This window comes from Apis laboriosa, unplaced genomic scaffold (assembly GCF_014066325.1).
Source record: "Apis laboriosa isolate Shangri-la unplaced genomic scaffold, ASM1406632v1 scaffold4_cov146, whole genome shotgun sequence".
Classification (NCBI taxonomy): Eukaryota; Metazoa; Arthropoda; class Insecta; order Hymenoptera; family Apidae; genus Apis; species Apis laboriosa.
Genome location: NW_025223501.1, coordinates 4,210,180 through 4,237,855, shown reverse-complemented (window position 1 = coordinate 4,237,855; position 27,676 = coordinate 4,210,180). Strand labels below are relative to the sequence as shown.

At 34.4% G+C, this 27,676-nt stretch overlaps 1 protein-coding gene across 1 annotated transcript in view; it reads left to right on the top strand.

The window, feature by feature from the left end:
* Positions 1 to 27,676, top strand: part of LOC122716930 (serine-rich adhesin for platelets-like) — a 58,610-nt gene that overhangs the window by 4,762 nt on the left and 26,172 nt on the right. Inside the window, exon 3 of the mRNA XM_043940447.1 lies at positions 27,234 to 27,295. Coding sequence (XP_043796382.1) covers positions 27,234 to 27,295 — 62 coding nt within the window. The remainder of the gene's footprint in view (positions 1 to 27,233; positions 27,296 to 27,676) is intronic.

Genomic DNA, 27,676 nt, shown 5'->3' with positions numbered 1-27,676 from the left:
TGGCCCTCGGGCAAAGTCCTTGTAAAATTATTTTCAGTCGAACAGTCTCAGAAAATATTTCTTTTTTTAATTTTTTTATCATTAAGGATAGTATCAATAATATATTTGGCATTCCATTTATGAATATAAAAATTGTTTTTGTAAACGAAACAAGAAAAATTATCCATTAAAAAAAATGAATTAATATCGAGAATTATAATTGGTTCAAGGGATTCTGGATAATGATATAGACGTGGTGAGACACAATTTCAATATTCGATCGTCCATTGAAGCTGATATCGCAAACTCCTTATGCAAATAATATTGCTTTCTCTGAAAATCTTGTAGCTTTAATCTGACCGAGGAAAAGTGACAAATATCGCTTTTATCCGAATCTTAGTCACGATTTATCCTCATTTGAATTATCTTATTTCGTTTTTTGATCATTTTTGTAATATTTTTTTTGATCTATCTTTTTTTATTATTCTTTTTTATCTGTTTAAATCAAAGATTTTATTCTAGTTAATTAATTGTAACTAAGTTATGGTTGTATTAAACAAGTAAAGCCAGATTTTTAATTGAAAGAATTTCTTTTTGTTGTTGCTATTCGATCCCGCGTAACTGGATCTGGGTTTTCATTAATTAGTCGTGCTTTATGATAATAAGTATTATGATAATAGAAAAGACTTTTATGCTTGATGAAATTCTTTTCAATTAGATGAATTTTTATTATTTATTTAAGATTTATATATATATAAATACATATTTTTCATATTTATGAAAAAAAAAGTCAACTGAGATTTATTTCTGAAGACGACTTCTATTCAATAATACGAATAAATTGTATTAAAAAAAATTGAATGATAATTAAAATCAATTTGAGAAGAATTTTCTTAAGTTACCTACTATAAACAGTTTACCTCTTCGCTACTTCATATATCCTGAGAACGTGAAACCATTAATTTCCTCCGTGGAGTCGCATAGAATGTAAATTTCCTGAATAACCTGCATTGAATACATCATCATGAAATCATACCATTCGCAAAATAGCTAATCTAATTAATCCTTTCTTCGATCATTCGAACGTTTTAACGTAACACATTACGTAGCAAACGATCGACGTATCAATGCTGTGTCAATCAATGGGCCGAATTACGTCAGAAATCGAACAGAGGCGCCATTTTCGGCGTGTTCAATTGCTCCATTTCGCGATCGTTCGAGAGATAAGTGGGAATTTCGAAGGGCGCGCGTGTCGTGTAATAAAATACGCGCTCTAAAATTCATCGATTCACTCGAAGAGAGAGAGAGAGAGAGAAAGAAAAGAAAGAAAAACGTTCGACGCGAAAGTACTTGAGAAACTTGACTTTTTGCGCTCGATGTGTTTTATTATGTAACCTGTCCTTTCGATCTACACGAGAACCTTTATTTCTCTACCTCCGACATCTGGCGAGCAAATCGTCCTCTTTCCAACATGGGCTTAATTGAAAGATCGTGTATCTTGGACACGAGGCGTAACACGGCAGATCTATTAAGCGATTAATTTTATATAATTTTCAATAAAGATTTTAACACAAGTTATCTTAATAATAGTAATCAAGCAGCTCATTTTTATGACAAAAAAAAGTATTAAACAAATTCACTAAATCGCAACTCATCTAACAAGTTTCAGAAAGAATCAATGAACAGCCTCGTTAATTTTTATTAATTATCCCTCGCCATATTTTTAAATCGTCAGTGAAGTCGTTTCCATCGTACAGAGATTCGCTCGTCCGCGAATCAAGGGAATTGATCTGGCCAACACGGACGGCGATCGTCCGATCGATGGCGGATCTCGACAGGGTTGCAAAACAGGAACGAGATCCGCTGGATCCGAGAAACGGAGGCGCGTACGTGGCGTGAAACGAGTGGGAGAGGCTTACGACAGTCGCATATATCCGCGTGGCAGTTACGCGGCATTTGTCGCTCTGTCTGCGAGAACGATAAAAGGAAATGGCCTCTGGTATCGCGTATCTGTACAATCACTCTTGAGAGCATGGTTCACCTAGATATGCTAATATGATTAGAAAAGAGCAAGGGACATTTGCAAGGCTTTTCCTTCGGCTCGATCGGTAAATTGCTCGCCTCTGTTACATTATAGGCCACACGTGCGCCATTGCGTTCTGTGTACGATTACTTCGCATTAGTCCAAATTATCGATCCGTGGATGCGATTGCACGCATTCTTCAATCTTTCTTTCTTTCTTTTTTTTTTTTTTTTAAATGTTGATCTATAAATATCGATTTGAAAATTTTTTTTAGAATTTTTTTAGATTAATTATCGTCGAAAATTTTGCAATGATTTTTATGCGATTCAATTGAGTAATTTTGAATTAAAAATTATTGTAATAAATTTAGCTTTCGAAATATCGGAATAATTTTGGAAATTTTATAATGATTAATTGAATTTGCAACATTTTCGGATTTTTATTCAACACTTTCCTTATCAAAGTATTATTAATTTATCAATTAATTAAATTTGATTTTTAATTTACTTTCACATTTTTCTAAATATTCTTGTCTTGTCAGATACAAGAGAGAAACGCAACGTTTTGCTAATTGTAAATCAATTTTGTTTTTGCACGAGATAAAAATCGCCAGATTTACATTAATTATCGATGTAACGTTGCGATAAAAGAGTCGGCGACATTTACAAGATTTTTTCTGAACGGAAGTATTTCAGTTCGATAATTATCAAAGGTTAACCGCTCAGCGATTAGCGTGCAAAGTGGATAAATTACCTTTCAAACTCATCATTCTATCGCACTTTACTTTAAACAAACCATGGTCATACTCTTTCTTCTTTCGTTTATTTATAAATAAATATAATTTCGCGAATAATATTTCGTTCTCTTAACGATCTCCGTTCAATTCATAGCACGTTTTCAAAGATGTAATTGAGTTGCAAAACGCAAACATTTTGCGAAACATTTTGCGTTGCTCTCCGATTTAAATTTTTTTTTAATTTAGTAAACTTTAAAAATTCTTCGATTTCAATTTTTCTTTTTTCTTTTTAAGATCCGTAGCATAATTGCAATCTTTGTAATCTAATTTTCACGATATATTAAGTATAACTTTGGAATTTTTTTTTTTTTTTTACCAAGAAACGAACGAAGCGTACAAATTAAAACGGCGAATCACAGAAACTTGTTATTAAAAGACAATTTACTCCGTCGATCTACTTTCACGCCACGTGTTATTCTTGTAATTTATTATTCTCGTAAAAAATATCCCGTCTAAAAATCCTGACCTGCAAATCGGTGCAAATTGCAAAATTATAAAATATCGGCCCGCCTCCCCGTAAAACGCTTTATTCCCGGCAAATTAATTTGCTCGCGCGCGCGAAGGGTTGAGACGGAAATTGCGGGTGTCAGTGGTAATTATGATCGGTTTTCTATGGCTCGGCATATTTCTAGGCACGCCGCGGCCGATAATAAAGTTACGACAGAGACTGGCGTTAATGTTATGCGGGGACCATGGCTGGCCGGTATTGTTGTGCCACTCAGTAGTCTGGTAGCACGTAGATAGGCCGGCCTAACAATGGTTAGGTCTCTGTCACTGTGGCATTATGAAATGATAACACTTTCATCGGCCGCAATGGCGATCGTTAATCAATCGCTTTGACGGGATTGAAATTTCGATCCCATCATCGGCTCCACCAATTTTGATAATTCAATTGCAATTAGAGATCAGAATTAATTTACTCTCGATTGCTTAATTTCCCCTCTTGTTATCGCGAAATGAGGATATATATATATATATATAATTCGAAGGATAATCACCATTGATTTGGACATTGAAATTTCTATCTAATTAATTTCATTTTCGATGATAAAAAATAATGATGATCTTGTCTCCCTCGAGCGAAAGGATCGCTTCAAGTACGCCAAAGACGATATTGTCGCTCGTCAACTTGGGTCGACCCGCAAAAGATACACATACTAATAACTGGAGCAAAGAGTTGTGTAAGCCGGTGGGTGGCCGCCTTTCTCCGCAAGTTGCCAGCTTTAACACGATCGTTGTACGCGAGAACACCGCATTTCTGTCACAGCCGCCGGGATAGGATTCTTTTTTTCCAGCCGCGGAGACATTAATCGACTTTGTCCAACATTTAACGCCACGGACACGCCACTCGATATTTTAATTACGCTTCATCGTCTTAATCACGGATCACGGTGTCGACAGATGTCGAGGAAAGTCGACGATCCTGAAATAATACAACAAATGGCACAGCTCGTGAAATAAATCGTTGATTAAAAAATAAGGGGGTGATTTTTTTTGAGAAGCTCAAATTATGAATTGTTATTTTTGTTTCTTTCAAGAGGAGAATAATTTTTTATTTAATATATTAATATTTAATTAATTATAATTATATTTAATTATATTATATTTAATATTTAATATAATATAATTATTTAATATATTTAATATAATTTTAATTGTAATTGTGAGTTTGGTATTCTGATTATTATTAAATTATTATTATTTTTTTCTTCTTTGTGATTAAATAATTATTTATTCTTGTTGATTAAATAACAAAGGGTGACTTTTTTTGAGAAGCTCAAATTATGAGTTGTTATTTTTGTTTCTTTCAGGAGGAGAATAATTTTTGTAATTGTGAGTTTGGTATTCTGATTATTATTAAATTATTATTATTTTTTTCTTCTTTGTGATTAAATAATTATTTATCCTTGTTGATTAAATAACAAGGGGGTGACTTTTTCTGAGAAGCTCAAATTATGAATTGTTATTTTTGTTTTTTTCTTCCTGAAGACGAGAATAATTTTTGTAATTGTGAGTTTGGTATTCTGATTATTATTAAATTATTATTATTTTTTTCTTCTTTGTGAGCTTCTTCTCGATCGAGACAACTCGACTCGGCACCGAATCGGCATTTACCCCGTGATCTTTTCGATCCTAATAAATCTGTAGCATCTGTTGATCAATTACGAAAGATATCTGTTTCTAATTCTGTAAAACCTTTCACTTCCTCGATCGGGGATTCATAAATTTCATTATCTCGCGAAGATTTATGCCAATTTACGATTTAACATTAAAATGGACTAGTTTTCCTTCTACTGACCTTTCATCAATCACGTTTCATTATTATAATAATCGTCTCGATTCCAGATATCTTTCCTATATCTGCAATATTCCCTTTGCAAAATATTAATAGTATCGATAGATGTTTTTGATACGATATCTGTTTAACATTTTTCCATTTTCAAAAAATTCAAAACCTCATCCGCGAGAAAAAAGAATAATCGAGGGGGTCGATGTTCACGAATTGGAAGGATAATTTATTACGGCCGAAAAAAAAAAATGGCCGATACCTTTTCAATCGATCGAGCAGAATTGACGGAAAGCCGATCGGTTTCGCCGATAGAGGCGAATTCGAACGGCGAAACAAGAGGTAAAACGAGTGAATTGTCGCGAAGGCCATCCAGCTCACTTTTCCCTCGCACTTTTCTCAGCTGATTCTTAGCTCTCGTTGCGGCACTCTCTTTCTCTCCGCCTTCCTGTCTGTTCTATTTTCTGTTTTATTCGCGTCGCGCTCGCTATCCAGCCCAGGGAATAGTACGAATTCCAAACAGCTATCTCAATGCCGTGCGATCGAATTTTTTTTTTTTTTTTTTTTTTCGTTTCAAAACCTTTGTGCTCTCTGGATCGATCGATCAAACGCGATTGTGTGCGTTTAGAGCTACTAATCTCGACAAGAGTCGAAGAAACGTGCGAGCGAATTGGGCGTGCAGTGACAATTTGAAAATATCCATTGTGTTAATCAGTTGAAAGGATATAATGGATCGTCAAGGGAATTTGAATTGATCTGGGGGGATGAAAGCGACCCTTGAGGTTGAGAAAAAATATTTCTCTTTAATATTTGGATGTATTCATTGTCGTTTGTAAATTATCAATAGAAATCAATAACATTAAGGATGAAGAAAGAGATATCGATCGATCAAAGACCTATTAAATATAGTTTAATAATAGTTTAATAGTATAATAGTTTATGATAGTTTAAAGTCAACTTTATTATTGACGTAATAGATAACAAAAAAAAAAAAAAAGAAATCCTGGAGTAATAAACCATGCAAATTAATACTTTAAGGAATAAGTGATGTAGATTACACTAGAATTATATTACGTATGAACAAGAGGCAGATCCGGTTACCTTAAAACGTAAAATTCGATGGAACATTAATATCAAGGTCAAAACATTCGAATTTCTGTGACGAATAAAAGAAAAGATTACTTGTGGACCACGCCCACGTGATCTAATTATCGATTTCGTTAATATCTTTCAGATTAATCTATACTTCCATTAACATAAATTCCTCGAAGCAGTTTTATACAAAAAGTTTCCAAATAGAGGTGGATTGGAGTGTAGAATACCAACAACAATACCAAAATTACACTTGATGGTTATTTGAGAAACGGTTTTCGCATGTGTACAAATTACAGGGTGCCACAAGCGAGATACATCGATCTACTCGTCTCTCTCTCTCTCGTTCGTTGAGAAGGTAATATTGTTAACGCGCGAGGAATCGATGCATCGTTCGCCGATATTTATCACTTATGATGAAAGTTTAAAAGGAAATTTAATAATTTTATCTCCTCCTCTGATGATGATTAATCATCGCCAGTATTTTCAAATTTCTTTTCACTTCGACGATTTCTTTTCTTTTTAAAAGAAACTTAATTCGAGGAACGCGGATAAATTCCTTTCGATGTATTAAATTTTTATTTCCAAAGAAAATAATATCCTCGAAGCATTGTCGAAGAGCGATCGACGAGAAATTCGACAATTGTCATCCATCGATTTCTCTTCTACACGAAAAAAAAAAAAAGAAAAAAGAAGAAAGAAAAAAGAGAATTTTGACTCGAGGCTTTCGAAAATTTCGAAAATCGGTGTCCCATCCAAAGTGGACACCAAAATATATTTTTCCACGGCTCCTGAATATCCTTGGACTCGGCCTCCCCTCCATTCTGGACCCGGTGATAGAGCTGTGGAGAGAGGGAGAGCGAGCGAAACGGTCGTTGGAGGGACAGAGAGGTTGCGGCTGACCGAGCGAGCAGGAGAGAGAAGGAATGGATTTCGAGCTAACAGGAGGGATAAGAAAGCCATGCACGTACTCGGTTTCCAGTGGAACGACGACTTTAGTCTGACGATCGCCTGCACCGAGCGAGGTTGACAAATCTCGAGGTGTGTTCTTCGTGGGGCCCCCCCGTGTGCGTTTCCCTCGTGTGTTGTTCGCCAATAATTCCCACCCCTCCACCCCCTCTAACGAACCCCCCCTCCTTTCCGTTCTTTTATCAGTGCTCGTCCAAACCAACGATCGACAAAAAAAAGAAAGAAAGAAAAAAAAAACAAATAAAGAGGGAGAAAGAAATTCGCGAAAGTGATATAATAATAATAATAATAATAATAATAATAATAATAAATCGAAACGGTTTATCCCGGTTTATAATATAACAATAAACCAAGACGAGTTTCCTTGTCACCTGGTTGAACGATTAGAAAAAAAAAAAAAAAAAAAAAAAAAGATTACACGTCACAACGAATCGAAATATCGAACGATACCAACTCGCAAGACACTCTATCCAGGATAGAGTCTTGTCCCAGAGTCGGTCTCCAGGTGTTTGGAAACCGATCTCGTCGCACGTGTAGCCCCGGGAATTCGTAACTCGAAGAAATCGTCGACGTGTTTCTGTGCAATCGCGGTTATTTTCGTGCCCGCGGAGAAATAGGGAGAGGGAGGGAGAAAGAGAGAGAAAGAGAGAGAAAGAGAGAGAGAGAGAGAGAGAGAGAGAGAGAGAGAAAGGAGGAGAGGGGAAGAAAGTGTTTACCCGTAGTGACTGATACCCAGGTGCATATAGAAGGTAATAACACGCTGAGCCACGAGTACGTGTTTTATATATATATATATATACATATATACATATATACATATCAATGGTGTTCGAGGTTCGATCGAAATGATGAGGAACTTGTGGGTGTTTGGACACGATGACTCGTGCCCGTTGTTGTGAGGAATCCCTGTGCGGTAACATGCGCGAGATCCTGCGTGCTTCAAGGGACAGATAGCTCGTCCTCGTCGAGGAGAACATTCCCCCTCCCACTCCTCCCCTCCCTCCCCCTCCTCCCCTCCTCCCTCCGCGCTGCTGCTGATCCCAACAGCTGAGAGGACCCGAGAGCCAGAATCTCTGAAGGATTAATCGAGCGGGATACACACAGGTTCGTCGATTTTCTTTTCACATTGATTCGAATAATTTATCGAGAGATCGATTTTTTAAAATCGGATCGAATAATTCTTCGAATGATTTCTCTCTTTCTTTGCGTATTTTTTTTCTTTCTTCTTTTTCTTTTTTTTCTTTTTTTTTTTTTTTTTTTTTCTACTTATTACTTTATTACCACGATGATTTTGAGAAAATAATATCTTGTGGTAATAATTCCGTATATGAGATTCCGAGATATGTCGAGATGATAGGATATGGAGGTTATATTAATAAGTTTCCGCTTATAAGGATTTGTTTAATTATCTATCGTGTTTGAAATTGGTATAGCCATTAATCGTATGGGATTGAAAATAATGGAAAAATTTTGATTTAAATAATGAGTTAACTTGGCCGGCATTAATTTCTCCTTATGACATTCTCGAATGGTTATTCGTTACGTGCTAATAATAGCCTGTGGGTATTTTCGAATTGTCGTGTTGAGGTAGCCTGTTTGCTTATATTATAATTCCATAAACATTTATAGACTTCTGATCATTATTATTTCTGATAAAATTCTCCATAAATTTCTATCTATTATCGAGCAAGCACAGTGTATTCAATATATATATATATATATATATATATATACAACGCATAATAGCACAAAGATTTCTTAAATTATCATACGCTACAAATCGCCTATAAACACCTTTTACTAAGTTTCTTTTCATCGTTGCTTCATTTCCTTTTAAATTTTCTCGGAAAGTAATATTCAGAAAATGATGAAAAATAAGCCAAACACGACACACTTTCACACTGATAATATTCAGAATAAACGCAACAATAGGCTACAAAAATCTTCAAATTACCGATCGACAAGAAATTACAGACATCGTATACCGAACTTCCACTTATCATTGCTTCACTTCCTCGCTCAGTTTCTTGCCAAATAGCCCATAGATCTTGACACACGTCCATTAGAACACCGTTCAACAACACCGCTATTTCCTCAACTAGAATTCAAATTGATCGCCATACCATGTACCAAGTCGAGCGATACATCTTTAAACCGCTTTTTGAATCTATGGAATCCAGCAATTCACTGCAAGACAGTGGGAAGTATGAATTCAATTACGCCATTGGTTGCTCTGGTGAAACGATCTCTGGTGAGAATATGTTTACACGAATCCTGCCTCGATCGGTAAAAAAGGATACGCTAAATTATCGCGAAACTGTCCTCTACTTTCCTTAGCCAGGGATAATAAGATTAACAGGTGACAGGATCGATATATCGATTAATTGTATCGAATTTTTGAGGTAAATTAATAAATTCTAATCTTTAAATCTTTAAATTTTTAAACATATTTTGAATTCGGAAACATTTTGACCGATAGTGTACAAGTAGTAAGGATTGCATCTTCTGGCAGGAGGATTTTTTCGCGGGCAGGGTCTGCAAGTCAGGTTAGCCACCTGTTGCATAAGGGAATCCCCCACCGAACGATAGTGTGGAATCTTTATTTTTGTTTAGCGGGCCGCGACGGCCGCGTGGCATTAAGAAAGCGTGCCTCGCTGATGTCACTGATTGACGACCGCGCGAAGACAATTTAACGGGGATTCTCCTTACGTTGCGTATTGGAGCCGTGAAACGAGCGCCATAAGCAATTGAAAGTCGATGACGCGGCTTCTTCGAAAGGAATTATTTGGATGGCGTAATTAGAAATGAAATTTCTTTTTCATTCTTTGAGCAATGAATGGATGGGATGAAAGTTGAAGTCGTGCCATGGATTTCGTTTAAATTGAATGGAGATTTTTTTTTTTTTTTTCTTTTTTTTTGAAAGCTCGGGTATGTTTTATGTCTTTTAACGAGGAATTAATTTTCCTTTTCCTTTTTTTTTTTTTTTTTGGAGATGTGACGCGAAAATATTTTTCACGTGCATGTTTCTCAATTTTTAATTGGCAATCAATTTTTTTTCTTTCCTTCTCGCTTTCGAAGATTAATCTATTTCGGAAGTGTACAATATGTTGCAGCATGTGGAAAAGGAAAGGTTGTATACGGATTCCTGTATAATCGTCATACCACTCGTTTACATCACGTCGATTTATTAGCATATTTAGAACGAGCCATCGATTTCGATTCGAAACGATAATACGCAAGCTTTGATTTATGTGGCAGAACTCGCCACATAAAGTGAAACGGAACTCTTAGATTTCTCGCTGTTAGATAACGTCGCGAGAATGCTTTCTTATTTAAGCCACAGAGAAACGCCGCGATCTTGATTGTGAATCAGCAACAATAAATCTGACAAATAATCAATAACGAATAAACCTGGCCCATGGTTTGATATTTCGTTCAAGTATTAACGAATTTAAGGATTGAATAAATTCTCCGAACAATAATAATGAATTTGATAAAAACCTTTGATCCGATGTTAAAAATGTTTAAATAATTAAGACAATTTCCGTTAATTTATCGTATTATTAAAATATGTGTATACATGTATTATTAAAATATATAATCGAAATCTCTCAAGGAAGGAGGAAGAGATCGAATCTAATCGATCAATCTCACGAGGCTGCTCATCATCGATCATTGTCCTCTTCTCTTTTTGCCATCTTTCTATCGTCTACTCGAGCGAAACGAGGAAAATAATCACCAACAACCTGGTGATAACTTTCTACCAATTAGAAATCAGTGATAGCCATAAACGATCTCGATTTTTCTCATTCCACATAAAACGTTTATTCAAACAAAACTGGATAAATCACTGACAGATGATAGTCATCTTGCACGAAGAAAATCCCCTTCTAATTTTTTTTCTTCTTCTACAATCTTTATCGCTACGTTTACAACGAAAAAAAAAAAAGTATACGTGATATTTTATTGGATCTGCTTAATATTCGATTTCGTAATCGTTTCAACCACGAAAAACTCTTTCTCGTGCGCGAGAGAGGTTTCAACTTTGAGAAAAATAATTTAATTTATTATTTCGTTCAATTTTACGAATGATCTCTAATAATTTTAAATAGAATGGTAGGAAGTAGAATTTTAAGAAAAATTTATCTAATCTTAGTCTGCTATAATGTAAGGCGATTTATCGAAGATTACGAATTTCGTATCTGGCGCCATTTATCCCCCCCGTACTTGGTTTCCTCGCGGATCGTGGGGCACAATGAGCCACGTAATCGAGGGGATAGCGTAAATTCCATTGTTCGCCGTTTCAATTTATGCGGCTCAATTCGACACAATAATTTATTGTTCAGCCCGTGAATGAACGCCTTTCTCCGGCTGGACCACACCAGTGGAACCGGTTTAGAACCGTGAATCGTCTGTTCAGTTATCAGAATCGATCCACCAGCGGAGGAGGAAATTATTTTCATTAATGAAAATCATCGATATATATATATATCGTCTATAACCAATTAACGAAGGTTTCGATGAACTTACACGGTTCTCGTTGCGCGCGCGCGCGCGCGTATGTGTGTGGACAAATGTATATGCATAATATGGCTAATCGATCGTGGACACGAGTGATTGATACTGAGTTATTATGTTTGGCTTTGAGAATCTCAAAGTTTATTCACATTTATTCCACATTTGCCGTTTAAAGTTGCACTCCAACGAAGGTGTATGTTAATGTTACTTTGTTATGCGAATGTTAATGTTACTTTGCACTGAGAAAAAAAAAATTATTAATTAGTTATTAAAGAAGAAAGAAGAAAGAGAATTGTTTTAAACGATTTAAAAATAATTATTCGCGATTAATAGTCGACGATGATCGTTGAAGAAGGTTGCTTAATAAAAATTTTATTTTAAACTTTTCCAAAGAAGTTTCACGAGTAAGTAAGTAAAAAGTACGCAGAGTCTTAATTGTTATCAATTTTTTTTGATCGAAAAGAAGTGGCACGCGACAATTCGTGACAATTATAGACAATTATCGTGAAAAGATTCGGCGACGACAACAAATAATGACTGACTGACATTTCTGGCTGGCATAAGTTACATAAAATCTCCGTTTCCGAATCGAAACAGAGAAACTATCTGGAGGGGCTATCGAGTGGAGGATATGCCGGTCGGGGTACGGCAACAAGAAGACCAGAACCGCCAGCAGCGATAGTTGCTGGACAACTAACTGGGTAACCAGTTAGCTTTCGTTTTCGATAACCACTTGTTCAAATGTCTGCATTCTTTCTAAAGGTCGGTAATCGTGCGTAAGATCCGTGCCAACCGTGTTTTCGATCAGAAAAAAATCACTAGGAAACCGGAGTTGATAAAAATTTCCTATTTCATACAATTTTGATTCTAATTGGCATCCCCGATTCCGATCTCTTTCCATTTCCTCGTTAAATTGATATTGATAATACTGCAGTTGATGCATAATCTGCGAATAATCTGAAACTAAAAAGGAAAAAAAAAAAAGAGCTATCGAACTTTCGTCGATTGATTTTTGAAGGATCGCGAATAGAATGGTAGATATTGTATTATTATTATAAATTTATTATAATTAATTATAAAAAATAAATGAAAAATAATATTTTATTATAATCTATTATAATTAAAATTATTATAAATTATTATAAATTTTACGAAAAGGATAAATAGAATATTTTCTTGATAAACTTGAAACTGAATTCTCCAAATCGATTTCAAATTTCAACCAAGATTATATCAAACTTATGACCGGCCGGAAATTACGTAACAGACGAAAACTGGATTTCTTGGGTAAGCGAAATGAAAAGACATATGTGTATACATATATATATATATGTATATATATATATATATGCAAATGCGTCAGTTGCTCCGCTTTTGGATAATTCTATGGAATAATATATTCTTGTCGATTTTGTTATCACTCGTGTTATCCGGGAGCATTAGATCGTTAGATCGATTTCACCGAAAAATTTTTCTTTTCGGTGAAAAGAAGTGAGAAAAACAACGTATTCGAAGCTCGAGAAACAAAGAGAGATAATTTCTTTATCGATCGATAATTTTTCATTCATTTCTTTCTTTCCTTTTTCGCTCGAGATTTTATTTTAATTATTTCTTTAATTCTTCTTTAATTTTTTCTTTTAATTATATCATAAATAGATAGCGAGACTTTGTGACTCTTTCCCTCGCGTTTACGTTTTATGCAATTTAACAAGGAAAAAAAACGAAAAATTCGCGTTCCAGAGCACCAGTTTAGAAAGGCGGCAACAGGCAAAGAAGCTTTTTTTCTCCGTTCTTTTCTTTTTTTTTTCCTTTTCTTTTTCTTCTGATTTTGCTCCATTCGCCCGCCGATCGATAACTCTCTAACGATAATCGATACCGTGTTACGCAAGCCGGTTTTTACTCCGTGAAATGCATTGTGGCACTTTCCCAAATGTGTCGTATTACGGAAAGAACCATTCCACATCTCCCCTCTCTCTTTCTCTTCTTTCCTTTTTCTCCAAATCCATCCCATCAGATCAAGAAATTTTTCTTTCTTCAATTTCAGTTCTCGTCAATTTAATATTCGAAATCGAGGAATTTTCAGTTTCAATGATAAGTAAAAAAAGCGTTAGTAATTTGATTTATCAGAGGAATTTAAATTAAAACGATAACGTATACAGCTTATTACCATATTGAAACGAAAGATAATAATAATAACAATAATTTTATAAAAAGGAAAAGATCGAGTTGATAGTAATATTATACGAATAATATGAATTAATTATTTATGGTTAAACGTGGCTGTAAAGTCAGCCATTGGAAACAGTAATATCTCGTACCTTTATTTTTCATCTTCATTCAGACCTGGAAGCGTCTTTCTTCGAGTTCTAACTCCCAGATTAAATTCCTTTAACGATTAAAGTTTAATCGATCCAATTACACTGTCAATTCAACAAAATGGAATGGAAGAAGGATGCAAAACACGTTGAAAGGATCATAGACTGTACACTCGAGATCGAGTCGAAATGAATCTAGTTGGAATTAAATACTTTGATTAAGTAAGCGCGCTTTGATTAAGATTGATGAAGTGGCTAGTTACATCGTGACAACTTTGCTCTTTTTATCTTTAATATAGCTTCTCCAACGAGATTACAATTTTTTTTCAATTATGTCTGGAGAGGATATTTGAAATTTCGAAAAGAGAAATATTCGAAAAATGTGGGATAAGTTTTCCTCTGGCGTATTTCGTTTCCGAGAAGATTTCTAAAATACCTTTTTATCGCATTAAAAAAAATATATAAATCCCAACTTTCTATCATACCGCGCCAAATAATGTTTAATATTCAATATTCGTATATTATCCTTCGTTCATAGAGAAGGAATTGAAATTATTGTTTGTATTTTATTTATTATACTGATCTCGAAGTATGAACGAGGAATACACGAAATGAAAAATTGACACCGATTTGCGATACAAATTGTTCGACAGAGGTGATCACATTTCCCGCTTAATCTTGCAATCTCGCTTCTGATACGATGGCGACATCTATATTCTATTCGACGGTAATAGATTCGAGAGTGAATTCAGCTTCTTGCAAGCACTTTATCCAGATTCTTCGCCACTGTATGCGCTGTTCATTTCCTTTGTCGTCGAATTTCGAAAGGATTCTTGATTACTTTGGTTGTGGCTGATCGATAAGGCACGATAAAGAAGACATCGACGGAAAGGTTCTTCTCAGAGGAGAAAGATTTCTATCGAGATTTTTGATGAATCGAAAATGTTTGCATCTCGTTATATAAAATTTCGTGAAAATAATTTTATCAAAAAAAAAAAAAAAAAAAAAGGTTTTGCAGAATTTTCTTTGGTAACATATTAACATCATTTTTGAAATCTTCATTAATATTCGTGATGAATTGAATTTCTGCTATCGTGAAACCTTTTGACAGAGCTCGCGTGATCTCTTAAATTATGCGAGTTCTCAAACTTTCTAAGGGTTTCTTCAACTTTTAGAATCGTGAAATGCAGTGAAAAGCTTCTTCGGATAAATCTCTCTCAGAAGATCCTATAAGATGTAAGATACGAGATATGAGACTGTTTTGAAACATTTGAGGAATCGTGACATTTTCGAGATGGTTGACCATAAGGTCGCATCTGGATTCGCATCAGAACCGTTAATGGACCGATCTCGACTCGCGTAGCTTTATCTTCGTTGTTTAAGGTAGATACTTCGTTCCCCTCACGTTTCATATTTCATTCGATCTTGAAGCGTTTATGAGCTGGTCACGAGATTTGTGGCAGGCCACCAATAAGTAGAACAGTTTTACGATTGACTTTTCTTCTGACATTGACATCTAAAAGTATCCTAAAGATCTTAAAGTTTTCGTGGCAACGTATATATATCATATTAAATTCTCTAGAATTGTGATTCATTTCGATAAGCTTCGATAGAAATTCGAGGAATCAGCCAATTTTTTTTGTTCCCTGCGTTGAAAAAAAATAATTCCATTTTTCTATGGAATTTCACTGAATGCACTGGATTTGAAGATCGAATCAAAGCTATGCAATTATGGCTCCGATAAATTATGGATTATCTCGGAGAATTTGGACTAAGAGACCGAGTCGAAAACGAAGAACGGATTCGAGTGTGAAGAAATGCGGACGCCCAGCATTCCGTAACGAAATACTTGAACGTGTTTCGGCTTACAGTCGTAAAGAGAAATTTACAGGATCGTAGAGCAAGGGTTAGAGGTGTTCCTTACGATTGACATCATCGGCAGAGATTTTTCGAAAAGGAGAAAGTGCCTATGTAATGGCTGTAAGAATTCGTGCCGATGTATCGTTAAAAAAATAATTAATATCCGTATTCGCATAAACACGTCAAATTGACGAAGAATAGCAGATAATTTAGACGGGTTGTTAAAAAGTGAAAATGACTTGGAAGAATTCTTAAGAGCAAATTTCTCGGATTTTAATTACATTTTGGTTCATTTTTTTTTTTTTTTTTTTTTTTTGGTGTCCAATCAGGAATTCGAATGTCTCTATTTCTGTACCTCGTTTCGATCGTTTTCTTCGAGAAACGAAATAAAAATTCTAAAACGTTCATTGGACAACTTTTCAAATGATTCTAAATTTTAGACGTTTGCAACGCGTCAAACGTTGTCGTTATTGAATCTACTTTCCCCCCCTCTCCCTTTCTCTTCCTTAAACAGTTGGTAGATATTAGTTCTCACCGACGAAATGCAAATAACGAAATATAGGAAAAATTCTAAATCGTTTATTGGACAACTTTTTAAGTGATTCTTAGACGATTACAACCGTTGCCGTTGTTGAATCTATTTTTTCCCTCCCCCTCCCCTTTCTCTTCGTTAAACAATTGGTAAATTTATATACAAAAAAAGGAATTCGAATATTAGTCTTACCGGCAAAATGCAAATAACAATGCAAAAATTCTAAATTGTTCATTGGACAACTTTTTAAGTGATTCTAAACTTAGACGTTTACAACGTTGCCGTTGTTGAGTCTACTTCCCCTCCCCCCCCTCCCTTTCTCTTCCTTAAACAATTGGTAGATTTGTATACAAAAAAATAACGAAATATAGGAAAAATTCTAAATCGTTCATTGGACAACTTTTTTTAAGATTATTCGTAGATTTATATACAAAAAAAAAGAAATTTGAATATCTGATATTAGTCTCACCGATGAAATACAAATAACGAAATACAGAAAAAATTCTAAATCGTTCATACATAATTTTTTAATTCTAAACTTAGAATTAGGTTACCTAAGTTAGAATTAGGTACCCTAGTTTACAACGTTGCCGTTGTTGAATCTACTTCCCTCCCTCTCTCTTCCTTAAACAATTGGTAGATTTATATACAAAAAAAAAAAAAAAAAAAATTCGAATATCCGATATTAGAAAAATTTTAAATCGTTCATTGAACAACTTTTTTTAAGTGGACTCGTGATTCCAAACTTAGACATTAAACTTTACAACGTTGCCATTGTTGAATCTTCTTTTTCCTCCCCTCCCTTTCTCTTCCTTAAACAATTGCTAGATTTATATACAAAAAAAAATAACGAAATACAGAAAAAATTCTAAATCGTCCATTGGACAACTTTTCAAGTGATTCCAAACTTAGACGTTAAACTTTACAACGTTGCCATTGTTGAATCTTCTTTTTCCTCCCCTTCCTTTCTCTTCCTTAAACAATTGTTAAATTTATATACAAAAAAAAAAAAAAAGGAATTCGAATATCCGATATTAAAAAAATTCTAAATCGTTCATTGAACAACTTTTTTTAAGTGGACTCGTGATTCCAAACTTAGAACATTAAACTTTACAACGTTGCCATTGTTGAATCTTCTTTTTCCTCCCCTCCCTTTCTCTTCCTTAAACAATTGCTAGATTTATATACAAAAAAAATAACGAAATATAGGAAAAATTCTAAATCATCCATTGGACAACTTTTTAAGTGATTCCAAACTTAGACATTAAACTTTACAACGTTGCCATTGTTGAATCTTTTTTTTCCTCCCCTTCCTTTCTCTTCCTTAAACAATTGATAGATTTATATACAAAAAAAATAACGAAATATAGGAAAAATTCTAAATCGTTCATTGAACAACTTTTCAAGTGATTCCAGATTTAGACGTTAAACTTTACAACGTTGCCATTGTTGAATCTTCTTTTTCCTCCTCTTTCTTTCTCTTTCTTAAATTACTAGATTTATTATATTATTTATTATAATACAAAAAAAATTATTTATTATATATTTATTATATATTATTTATTATATATTTATTATAATAAAAAAAATAACGAAATATAGGAAAAATTCTAAATCGTCCATTGAACAACTTTTCAAGTGATTCCAGACTTAGACGTTAAACTTTACAACGTTGCCATTGTTGAATCTTCTTTTTCCTCCCCTTTCTTTCTCTTTCTTAAATTACTAGATTTATTATATTATTTATTATAATACAAAAAAAATTATTTATTATATATTTATTATATATTATTTATTATATATTTATTATAATACAAAAAAAATAATGAAATATAGGAAAAATTCTAAATCGTCTATTGAACAACTTTTCAAGTGATTCTAGACTTAGACGTTAAACTTTACAACGTTGCCATTGTTGAATCTTCTTTTTCCTCCCCTTTCTTTCTCTTTCTTAAATTACTAGATTTATTATATTATTTATTATAATACAAAAAAATTTATTATATATTTATTATATATTATTTATTATATATTTATTATAATACAAAAAAAATAACGAAATATAGGAAAAATTCTAAATTCTAAATCTAACCATTGGACAACTTTTCAAGTGATTCCAGACTTAGACGTTAAACTTTACAACGTTGCCGTTGTTGAATCTACTTTTTCCTCCCCTCCCTTTCTCTTCCTTAAACAATTACTAGATTTATATACAAAAAAAGGAATTCGAATATTAGTTTCACCGGCGAAATGCAATCGAAACGTGCCGCGACACTTCTAACGAATTCTAATGAATTCCTCGAAACAAGTGGTTGGCGAAACAAGAGCAGGCCTGATTTATGGCGTGTTCGATTTTTACGCCGTGCAACACGTGCAACCTCCGAACGAAAATACGAGACCCGAATATAATCCCCCGACGACACTCGCGGATTATATTTTCCGCTCGATCGAGAATTGGAAAAATGTTTTCGAAGATCGAAAGTGTTTCTGAAAACGAGTTTTACATTTTGTCTCCCCCGACGGCGAGAGCAGAAAATTGACATTTCACGGAGCGTTTCGTAAACACGTTTTCGTAACAATTTATTCCGTTTTATTAAACGACGCGCATTAAATATGGATAATGTTACGCTCCGCGATCGCGCGATATATATCGTATACACGGAAACGTGGCGGGTTACAAATGATCGGTTGGATCTGCGATTTTAATTTTCCTTCGTGTAATATCGTAACGATAATTCTGGGATAATTCTGAATTACTTTAAATTAACGTTCTCCATTTATGGAGAATGAGAGACGGTTTTAAATTTCACAATTTCGATATTTGGAAAGCAAAGAATTTTCTCATTTTTTGGAAAGCTTCTCGAAAGATGTCTTTCAAGATTCAATTTCTTGTTCTTAGTTCTGATATTTTCCAAAGTATCGCTTCCAAATATTCGTTGTCTTTGGAGCGCTCTTAAAGTTTAGAAAGAGCGCTTTTGCTGTTACCAATAATTTTTTTGGAACTTTGAATTTTTCTAATTTGAATGATTCCCGTTTAAAAACGGGAAATCTTAGGGAATTTGAAGAAGACAGGAAACGAGATTGAAGGGATTCGAAAAAGGGGGAGAGAGATGTTTCGAAGGGGCGATAATCCTGAGGATACCCGAGAAAAGAATCGTGCAAACTCGTTGGACAAGGCACACACAGCTCATATACATATCCTTCTGCCTGATAAATAAACGAAATTATTATTCCAACCAGGAACGGTTTATCCGTCCTTTGTATGTTAATAAACCCGTACAGCCTCGCGGAATTTCGTTTGTTGAAAATATTGTCGCTCGAATTCCTCGAGGGGGCATTTTGAAATTGTAATAAGGGGGGGGGGGTAAAACGTGAACAGGAGGTAAGCAAGACGATGTCTGTATTGGTGATCAACAGATCGCCCATTTAAACGCAATCGAACGGAGAGATTTGTTTCGTACATGTAACAATTTACATAATCCGAGGCGGCAATCGCCGCTCTAATGGTGGCCAAAGCTCGAATGGAAAAGTCGACGAAAGTCTGGCTTACGATTTTTTCTCTCTCCCTCTGTGATCGGCACATGTGTGCAGCGCGAGTCAACAACAGCGTCCAAGCTGTGTACCAAGTTATTGGTTTCGCTATTATCGTAACTGCAATTTCTTCTTTCCGTACTAGTTTTATAATAGGCAACTTATTGTTCGTTTACGATTGACATCGCTTCGAGGTTTTCAGGTTTATGGCCGAAAGTAATGGATTCTAAAAATAAATTGCACGATGTCATAGTTTATGCTTGCGTTCGGAGAAATATGTATTTCTTAAGTGGCTCGTTATTATTTATTTATTTTTGGTGTGTGATGTGTGTCTGAGAATTCAGATACAGGGGAAATATTGATAGAGTGTATATNTATATATATATATATATATATATATATATAGATGTTTAAAATTTGTATTTCAAAATTTTAAAATGATATCTTTCAGAAATTTAGATATTTCTTATGAATTAAAGAATAAAAATATTCTTAGAAATTTAAGAATAAGAAGAGATTAATCTCTGTCATTAACAATCGATCGTATTTTCATCGTTGTTTCTACATAAACTAACTTATAATAAACCAACTCGTGGATTCACTCCGTGTTCCAACGTGTTCATTCCACTTGCAATCGCGACTTTGCACGAAGGATGACGGCTGGTTGAAAGCAGAGCGAATCTCCATTCTCTTTCTCTCGTCGTAGCAGACGTACGATTTCGTAGCTCTACCTTCCTCCTGATGTTATGCTTCGATCCGGGACGATTTTATGGAAAGTGAAAGCAAACGCAGAATCGTCTCGAATCGTCTGATCAATTAGTCTTTGTCTAAATCGTCCGATTCCCACGATTGCTAGAATCCAACCAACCAGATTGATCGCCTTCTCCCGCGCGATAAATAATATAAATAAATAATTCATCTCATCCTAAACGTTTTCTTTCAATTAAACAAATTAAACAATTTATTATTTAACAAAGTTTAAAAGTTCGTTACAAAAATAACGAAAAATTTTCCAAAGTTTAGCAAAAAAAAAGAAAAAAATATTTAACAAAATGGAATATAAAAATTGAAATAAAATATCCTAAAAATTGAAAAAAAAAAAAATATGTCAGAAAATAAAATTCCTTTCTATCCAATAATTTCGAATAACAAAATCATCGATCAGACTGAACCTATCAAAATAAAGCTTCGAAAAAGTGACCATCTTTTTTTTCTAATTCACACACACACGTACACGTAATTCTCTTAGACGTCTTCTTCTTCGAAGCCGAGAAAACAGAAGTAGTCCACGATCCATTCGTGTCTCCTATCGATCCCGAGATTTATGGATCCACTTGGACTGAAGCTCGACGAAGTTTTCGCGTTTTTGACTCGGGATCGTTGTGATAACGATCGATTAGGTAAGAGAAGACACGGCTAAGATCACCGATGCCTGATAATTAACCGGTTGCGTAAGGCTGCATGGAAAGCAATGGGATGGATGAAATTGTGTGTCGATTTACCATGCTTATCCTAGCAGAGAATCGACGAGGGATCGATATATTTAACCAGTGTTTCTCAACACGTATGATGATATACACGTATGTCGTGAAAATTGTATTAAAATATCGTGTTCACGACGAATTCATAAAAATCTGCAATAAATTTCTCCGCCGATCTAAAAATTAATTCACGAAACTGAATTTACAATTTTTACAATTAAAATTATTTTTTCATACACGTACCAAATTATCAAAAATCTGGATCTGATCACACCTTCTCGCCATTCATAATGTCCTGAATAATAGCTCGCTACTCGACGAGTCGTTAACTTAACTCGCCTGTCCCTGTCGTTACGAACGAGTCGTAACGAGAGGTAGAAAGAAGAAAAGAAAAGGAAAAAAAAAAAAAAAAAAGAAAAGAAAAGAAATAAAAATAAAAAAATTCCGAAAGGGAACCTCTCTCGTAAAAGTGTGCAATAAAAATGTTCCTTGTTTCCTTGAACAAACGAGACACCTCACCCATTCTCGTTTCAATCTCGACCACGTTACAATATTCCCAACGATCGTCGCCAAGTGTCAAGGTGACGCGAAAGGGGAATAAATCAGCCGTTACCGTTCCGACGAGCATCCCTCCACTTTCTAAACGCGACCGATCGATCGATCGATCGATCGATCGATCCGACTTGTCGAAGAAAACGAAAGACGTCGTTCCCTCGACGAAGTTACGGTATTATGTATTATCCACGGATTCAGAGCGCCACTCCTTCAGAGAAGGAGGCCCGCCTTCGTTTCCGGTCGTAGGATATCGATCCGGCCGGATATCGCCCACGGCCTCGCGTGTCGATCCTCGTCCTCGATGATCTGGATCCCCGCGAAGTCGAGTTTCTAAGTTCGACTTTCTAATGCGAATTCAAGTTTCGTAATTTTTTCTTTTTTTTTCTTTTTCTTCTTCTCAAATGAACGATAGAAAACTTTATTCAGATCGAGTATATAATGTAACACATTATAGGAGGTAGATTAAGATTGATTTTCCGGTTTTAGTTTGTTAGTCTGTTTTTCTTTTATCTGGAAATTGGAGGATGGAATAGGTGTAGTTAATTGAAAGTACATACGTAAACATAGTAGTTTGGATAAAACTTGTGCGTTACATCATTTGTGAAATATTTTTATGCGTTTATTATTACTTGATTATTAATTATTATTACTGTCTTAAATTACTGTTTTAATTATTATCATAAAATTTGTGATTGCGAGTCGCGATTCGAGCGAATGTGTGTGTAATCGTTTTTGATCTTTGTCGTTTTTTTTTTTTTTTTTTTTAATAATTATCTTTGGAACATGGATTGTCGATGAAATCCATAATCGATTATGAAACGATCTGGTTAGAAGTGGTTTGCAACGAATTCATTCGTTGTATCGTGAAATCACCGTGGTCCATCCACCGTGGTCACTCCAGACGTCCTTGAACGTTCTACTTTCAAAAACAGAAAGAAAAAGGCGGAAAGGAACGGAAAGATGCAAATGGGGTGGGGAGGAAACGTTCAACATTTCGTTAAACATTTCGTTTTGGAATGGCACGCTCGATTTCGAATTCACTTTCTTTCTCTTCAACTCGTGGAATTGGAACTCGTACGAAAAATTGACAAGTAAGAATCGATAATTCGAAAATTTCGACGAGGACGAGGAGGAGGAGAAGGAGGAGAAGAGGAAAAATTAAATATTCTTTTTAAAAAAATGTTATATTTATAAGACAGTTTGATTCACTGTAATCGATAATGTGAAAGAATCTTTCAGTTAAATTTCATTTTCCAAATAGTAGAAAATATATAGAGGATTTATTGAAATTACGTAAACATTTTTCAAAGAATTTTGAAGTGAGATTTCATCGAAAAAAGGAAAAAAAAAAATTGCATATTTGTTAAGTAATACAAGGAAGAATAAAATACAGACGAAAATCATTGTTCATTGTAACACGTACATTTATGTAAGATAGAATTTATTTTATTTATGGATACGTTTATGAAAGTTGAAAAATGCGATTTTTCCTTTCTTACATAAAAAAAAAAAATCTGTAAAACCGTGAAACATATATTATATAGCATTTAAAAACGATTAAAACGATCTTTTTCATTTTCCTTATTTCTCGGGGAAGGAAAAATATTGAACGTAAAAAAAAAAAAAAGAAAGAAAGAAAGAAAGAAAGAGAGAAATGCGCGATTATAATCGGTGATGGATGGGTTGCAATGATAAAATTAACCGTACGATTTTCTGGCAAGTGGTCGAAAGGCGTGGCATCGATCGTTTTTAAACTGTGCAACCGTTCGCGATACAGAATCGGGGAAAGTCGTTCGCCATGGAAACGAGTCACGGCCGATGTGCCGGTTTTACGTAAGGTGAAAATCGTCTTTAAGGCGAAAGGGCGATGGATGCAAAGGAGGAGGAGGGATAAAACGGAATTCTTCTTCTGCGTGAATCACATTTTTCAAATAGCTGGCTGCTTCCATTGTATCGCATTCCTTCCAAGAGAATGCAAAAAAAAAAAAAAAAAAAAAAAAAGAAAGAATTCGTTAGAATCGCGTTTACTATTTCAAAGCGAGAAAAACATCGAATCACAAGATGTTTGTTTTACTTCGATCTTTTATGACGCGTGATTCATTTAAAACGAATTGTAGTCTAGGGAATTAATTATTTTTGAACCCATTAATTATTTTCAATAAAATAAAGATTATCTTAAACGCGAAACTGTGATATTTAATTATTGATTCTCAGCATTTATTTGTTCGTAATATGGGTAATATGAACAGATAGAAATCAAAAAATTCAAGAGATAAAAATGAGGATGGAAAATAGATTTTTTAAAAATTTGTAAAATTATTCTCATGTTATTGGAAAATATAATGACGATTAATAAATAAGTAATCACAAATAGTGATAAATCAATTGCAATAAAAGCAGTTAATTTTTCTACGATCATTAATTAAAATCATTTTCAATTAATTTACCCAATTTTTTCCAATCCTTCGAAAGATAAGAGAAAATCTAGTAAAAATTAAGCTTGTGCGATAAAGTAAACAGAATTATATCGATATATCAGAAATATAGATTATAAAAATTGTTAAAATCCATCGAAAATTTCTTTTGTGAGTAATTCGTGTTCCAAGAAGGTGACACGAAATTCCGATTGGTCGAAATCCCTTACGATTGGTTACGGTACAAGAGACCAAAGAGCATACCTCATCAAGAATTGCACGCACGTTAATAGCGGCCGTGTTCCATGATTTTGTATTCACTGCACAGGACCTTCATGATCGGCGAAGAGAGGAAAATGGTCGGTGGACGTTTTCGTGACACGGTACGCGAAACAGAATACCGCACGATCGGTTCATTGCTGTTACAAGATCTGATGAAATTGTTTAATGAATTTCTCTTGTTGTATTCCTTTCTTTTTGTTCCATTATTGAATAATTTTTCCTTGTTTGGACATTGGGGACATTGGGACCATTCGTCAGAATCATTTTTAATAGGATTATTCGCGATTTTAATCACGTTTGACGCCGTTTGAAAATATTTGACGATGTTTGAAGATGCGTGAATGCGATATTTCTATAATTGGTTTGATTTGATTGAGAAAAATGGATCAAAAGCATTTGTTACTTTGGTATACAATGTGGATAAGCAGAGCAAGGGATAATTATAATAAAAAATAGGTAATTGAGAAATTTGAATTTTTATGAATTTAAGAAAATGTGGGTTTATTGAAATTGAATTTTCAAAATTTCAAAATTTATAAAAATTCGATGAATAAAATTATTGCAAAAGAATTATTTTCCTCGAAAGTATTTGCTTCGATACGATTATATATAGATCTGGTAGATGGAAATTTCATTTGGAGGAGTTCCATATTAGATAGCAAGAAAGTTTTCCTTCTTTCACTTTCCACGAAAAGAATTATTTCCTCGACACCGTTTCCAGATCATACATCATTTTTCATTCTCAATGTTTTTTTTCCCTTTTTTTTTCTTTTTTGAAAAAAAAAACAGAGGAACAAGTTGTGTATTTTTCTTTTAAGAGAAATTGAAAGTTATTAAGTTATAATTCGATATTTATGCATATTTAATGGATCTAAAATTGAACCTAAACTATATCTGAATTAGATCTATATCAGATGATAGATTGTATTTCTTCAAATAATAATAAAGATACGCACATAAAAATATTTAGAAATTCAATAATCGTTTCTAACAGACTTGTTAGAATATGTATGAGATGCGGTTTAGGTAATAGACGTAGTAAAACTTTCACAATTCAGTAATAACGTTAAATCAAACATTCGCATCTTAGTTTTTTTTTTTTTCGTCAATAATAATAACATTTATATTAAAAATATTCGAAATATTTTAATTATACTTCAATAGAAATTAAAAATTAATCGAAAATCTTCATTCATAAAAAATCCAAAATCTTCATTCAAAGTTTTGCCTACGACACGAGATATATCGTCATTGTGATTTTTTTTTTTTTTTTTTTACTATATCACTATTGAATTCTCTAACTTATTTGGTCAGATGCCACTTGTTTAACAGTACGTTTAATTTGCACCAACTTTGAAGAATCTCTCGAAGCAGAGTATCTTATTATCGAGTCGAGTATGTATTTGTTAAGTGATAAGTTAGGAGTTAAACGAGGAAGAAACGGCGGTAGGAAACAGGAAAAGAAAAATCCGGTGTGCCAGAAATAATTCCGTTGGCCGTTTTGTGGCCGCGGAGAGGCACCGTTACCCGCGTGCGTTTCTACATGCTCGACCTGAATTAATTCCGCTGCAACGCGGCCATTGTGCCCCGACGAGGACTTTCGAGTGCGTCGATCGACTGCACATGCTCGGATTTTATCGATCCTGATGATCAAGCCGCCGACCACTTCGCCCAGCTTTCATTTTACAAGATTTCTTCAACATTTTCTTATATAGAAATACCGTAGATATTGTTGGACAAATTGAATTCACATTCGGTTTGAAGAAGTTTGAAGAAAATGGTCAAGAGTATTTTAATACCTAATAGAATTATTAAGAATTATTAACAATTAAAGAATTGTTTCAATCTACGATTATAAAAATTGTATTTAAAATTGAATCGATGTTCATTTAATCTTCAGATATGATCCATCGATGGATCTAATTCCAAGAGAGAGAGAGAGAGAGAGAGAGAGAGAATACGTTATATTTTGAAGCGACGATAGAGACGAATTTACTTTGTTCAGAGATTCCTCTACGCCTCCGTGCAATTTAGCCGCAATTAGCGTCGTTTAGCGTTTGCGTTATTACCATCTATCATTCATAGGTCTTGAAAAGGAGGAATTTTCTGATCGATCCCACAATTCTGCCCGACGATTGCGTCCGCCCGATCAATTAAAAGTAATTACTCTTATGAAATGGGCCTCTTAAATTCATCGTACGTGAAACGTGCGGATGATTGTTGCGATTGCAATGCTCTTGGGCAACTTGGAAAACTGCGAAATAATTTAAAGTTAAATTGTACAGTTAAACTCTTGGTTAATCCCGGTCCGAGTGACTCTTCCCAGTGAAAGTAAACGTTTTCAATTAAAAAACTAATTAAAAAACTAAGGAAGGATTGCATTTTGTAATTATAATTTAATAAAGAGGGGAAAAAAAAAAAAAAAAAAAGAAAATCAATCAATTTTGTTTAAGCGAAAAATTAAAGAAGAAATATCTTGAAAAAAAGGAAAGAAAAGAAAAGATAAGCAAAATAAAATTATAAAGAGAGGATTTATAAATAATTCTAAAATAGATCGCACGAAAATCACGAAAAAACATTTTTTTCTTCTCTGTTTCAGGCTGAAGGCTGAATTGATCGAGCTAGCCATGAACCTCGCGCTGCATGGATTTTTGTTGCAGGGTGAGTCTTATCGGCCCTTATTCCAATAATCGAATAAAGAGCGCTTTCACCGCTATGAATATATATATATATATATATATATATATATATATATATATAAATCTCGTGCCGACTTTAGCCGCCCTCGCGAGAATTAATAATCGCACGCATGTGCTCGAAATAATGGGCTGCAATATGTGCATCGCGGGAACAATGCGCGCGCCGGGGAAGGAATTCGCAGCGATTCGGATCGAGGGTTGACCTAACTCAACTTGCCTCGTTGCATACGAGGTCCTCGAAACTCGGAGGGAACGGAACAATGCATCGAGGAAGTGCAGAGAGAGAGAAAGAGAAAGAGAGAGAGAGAGAGAGAGAGAGAGAGAGAGAGAGAGAGAGAGAGAG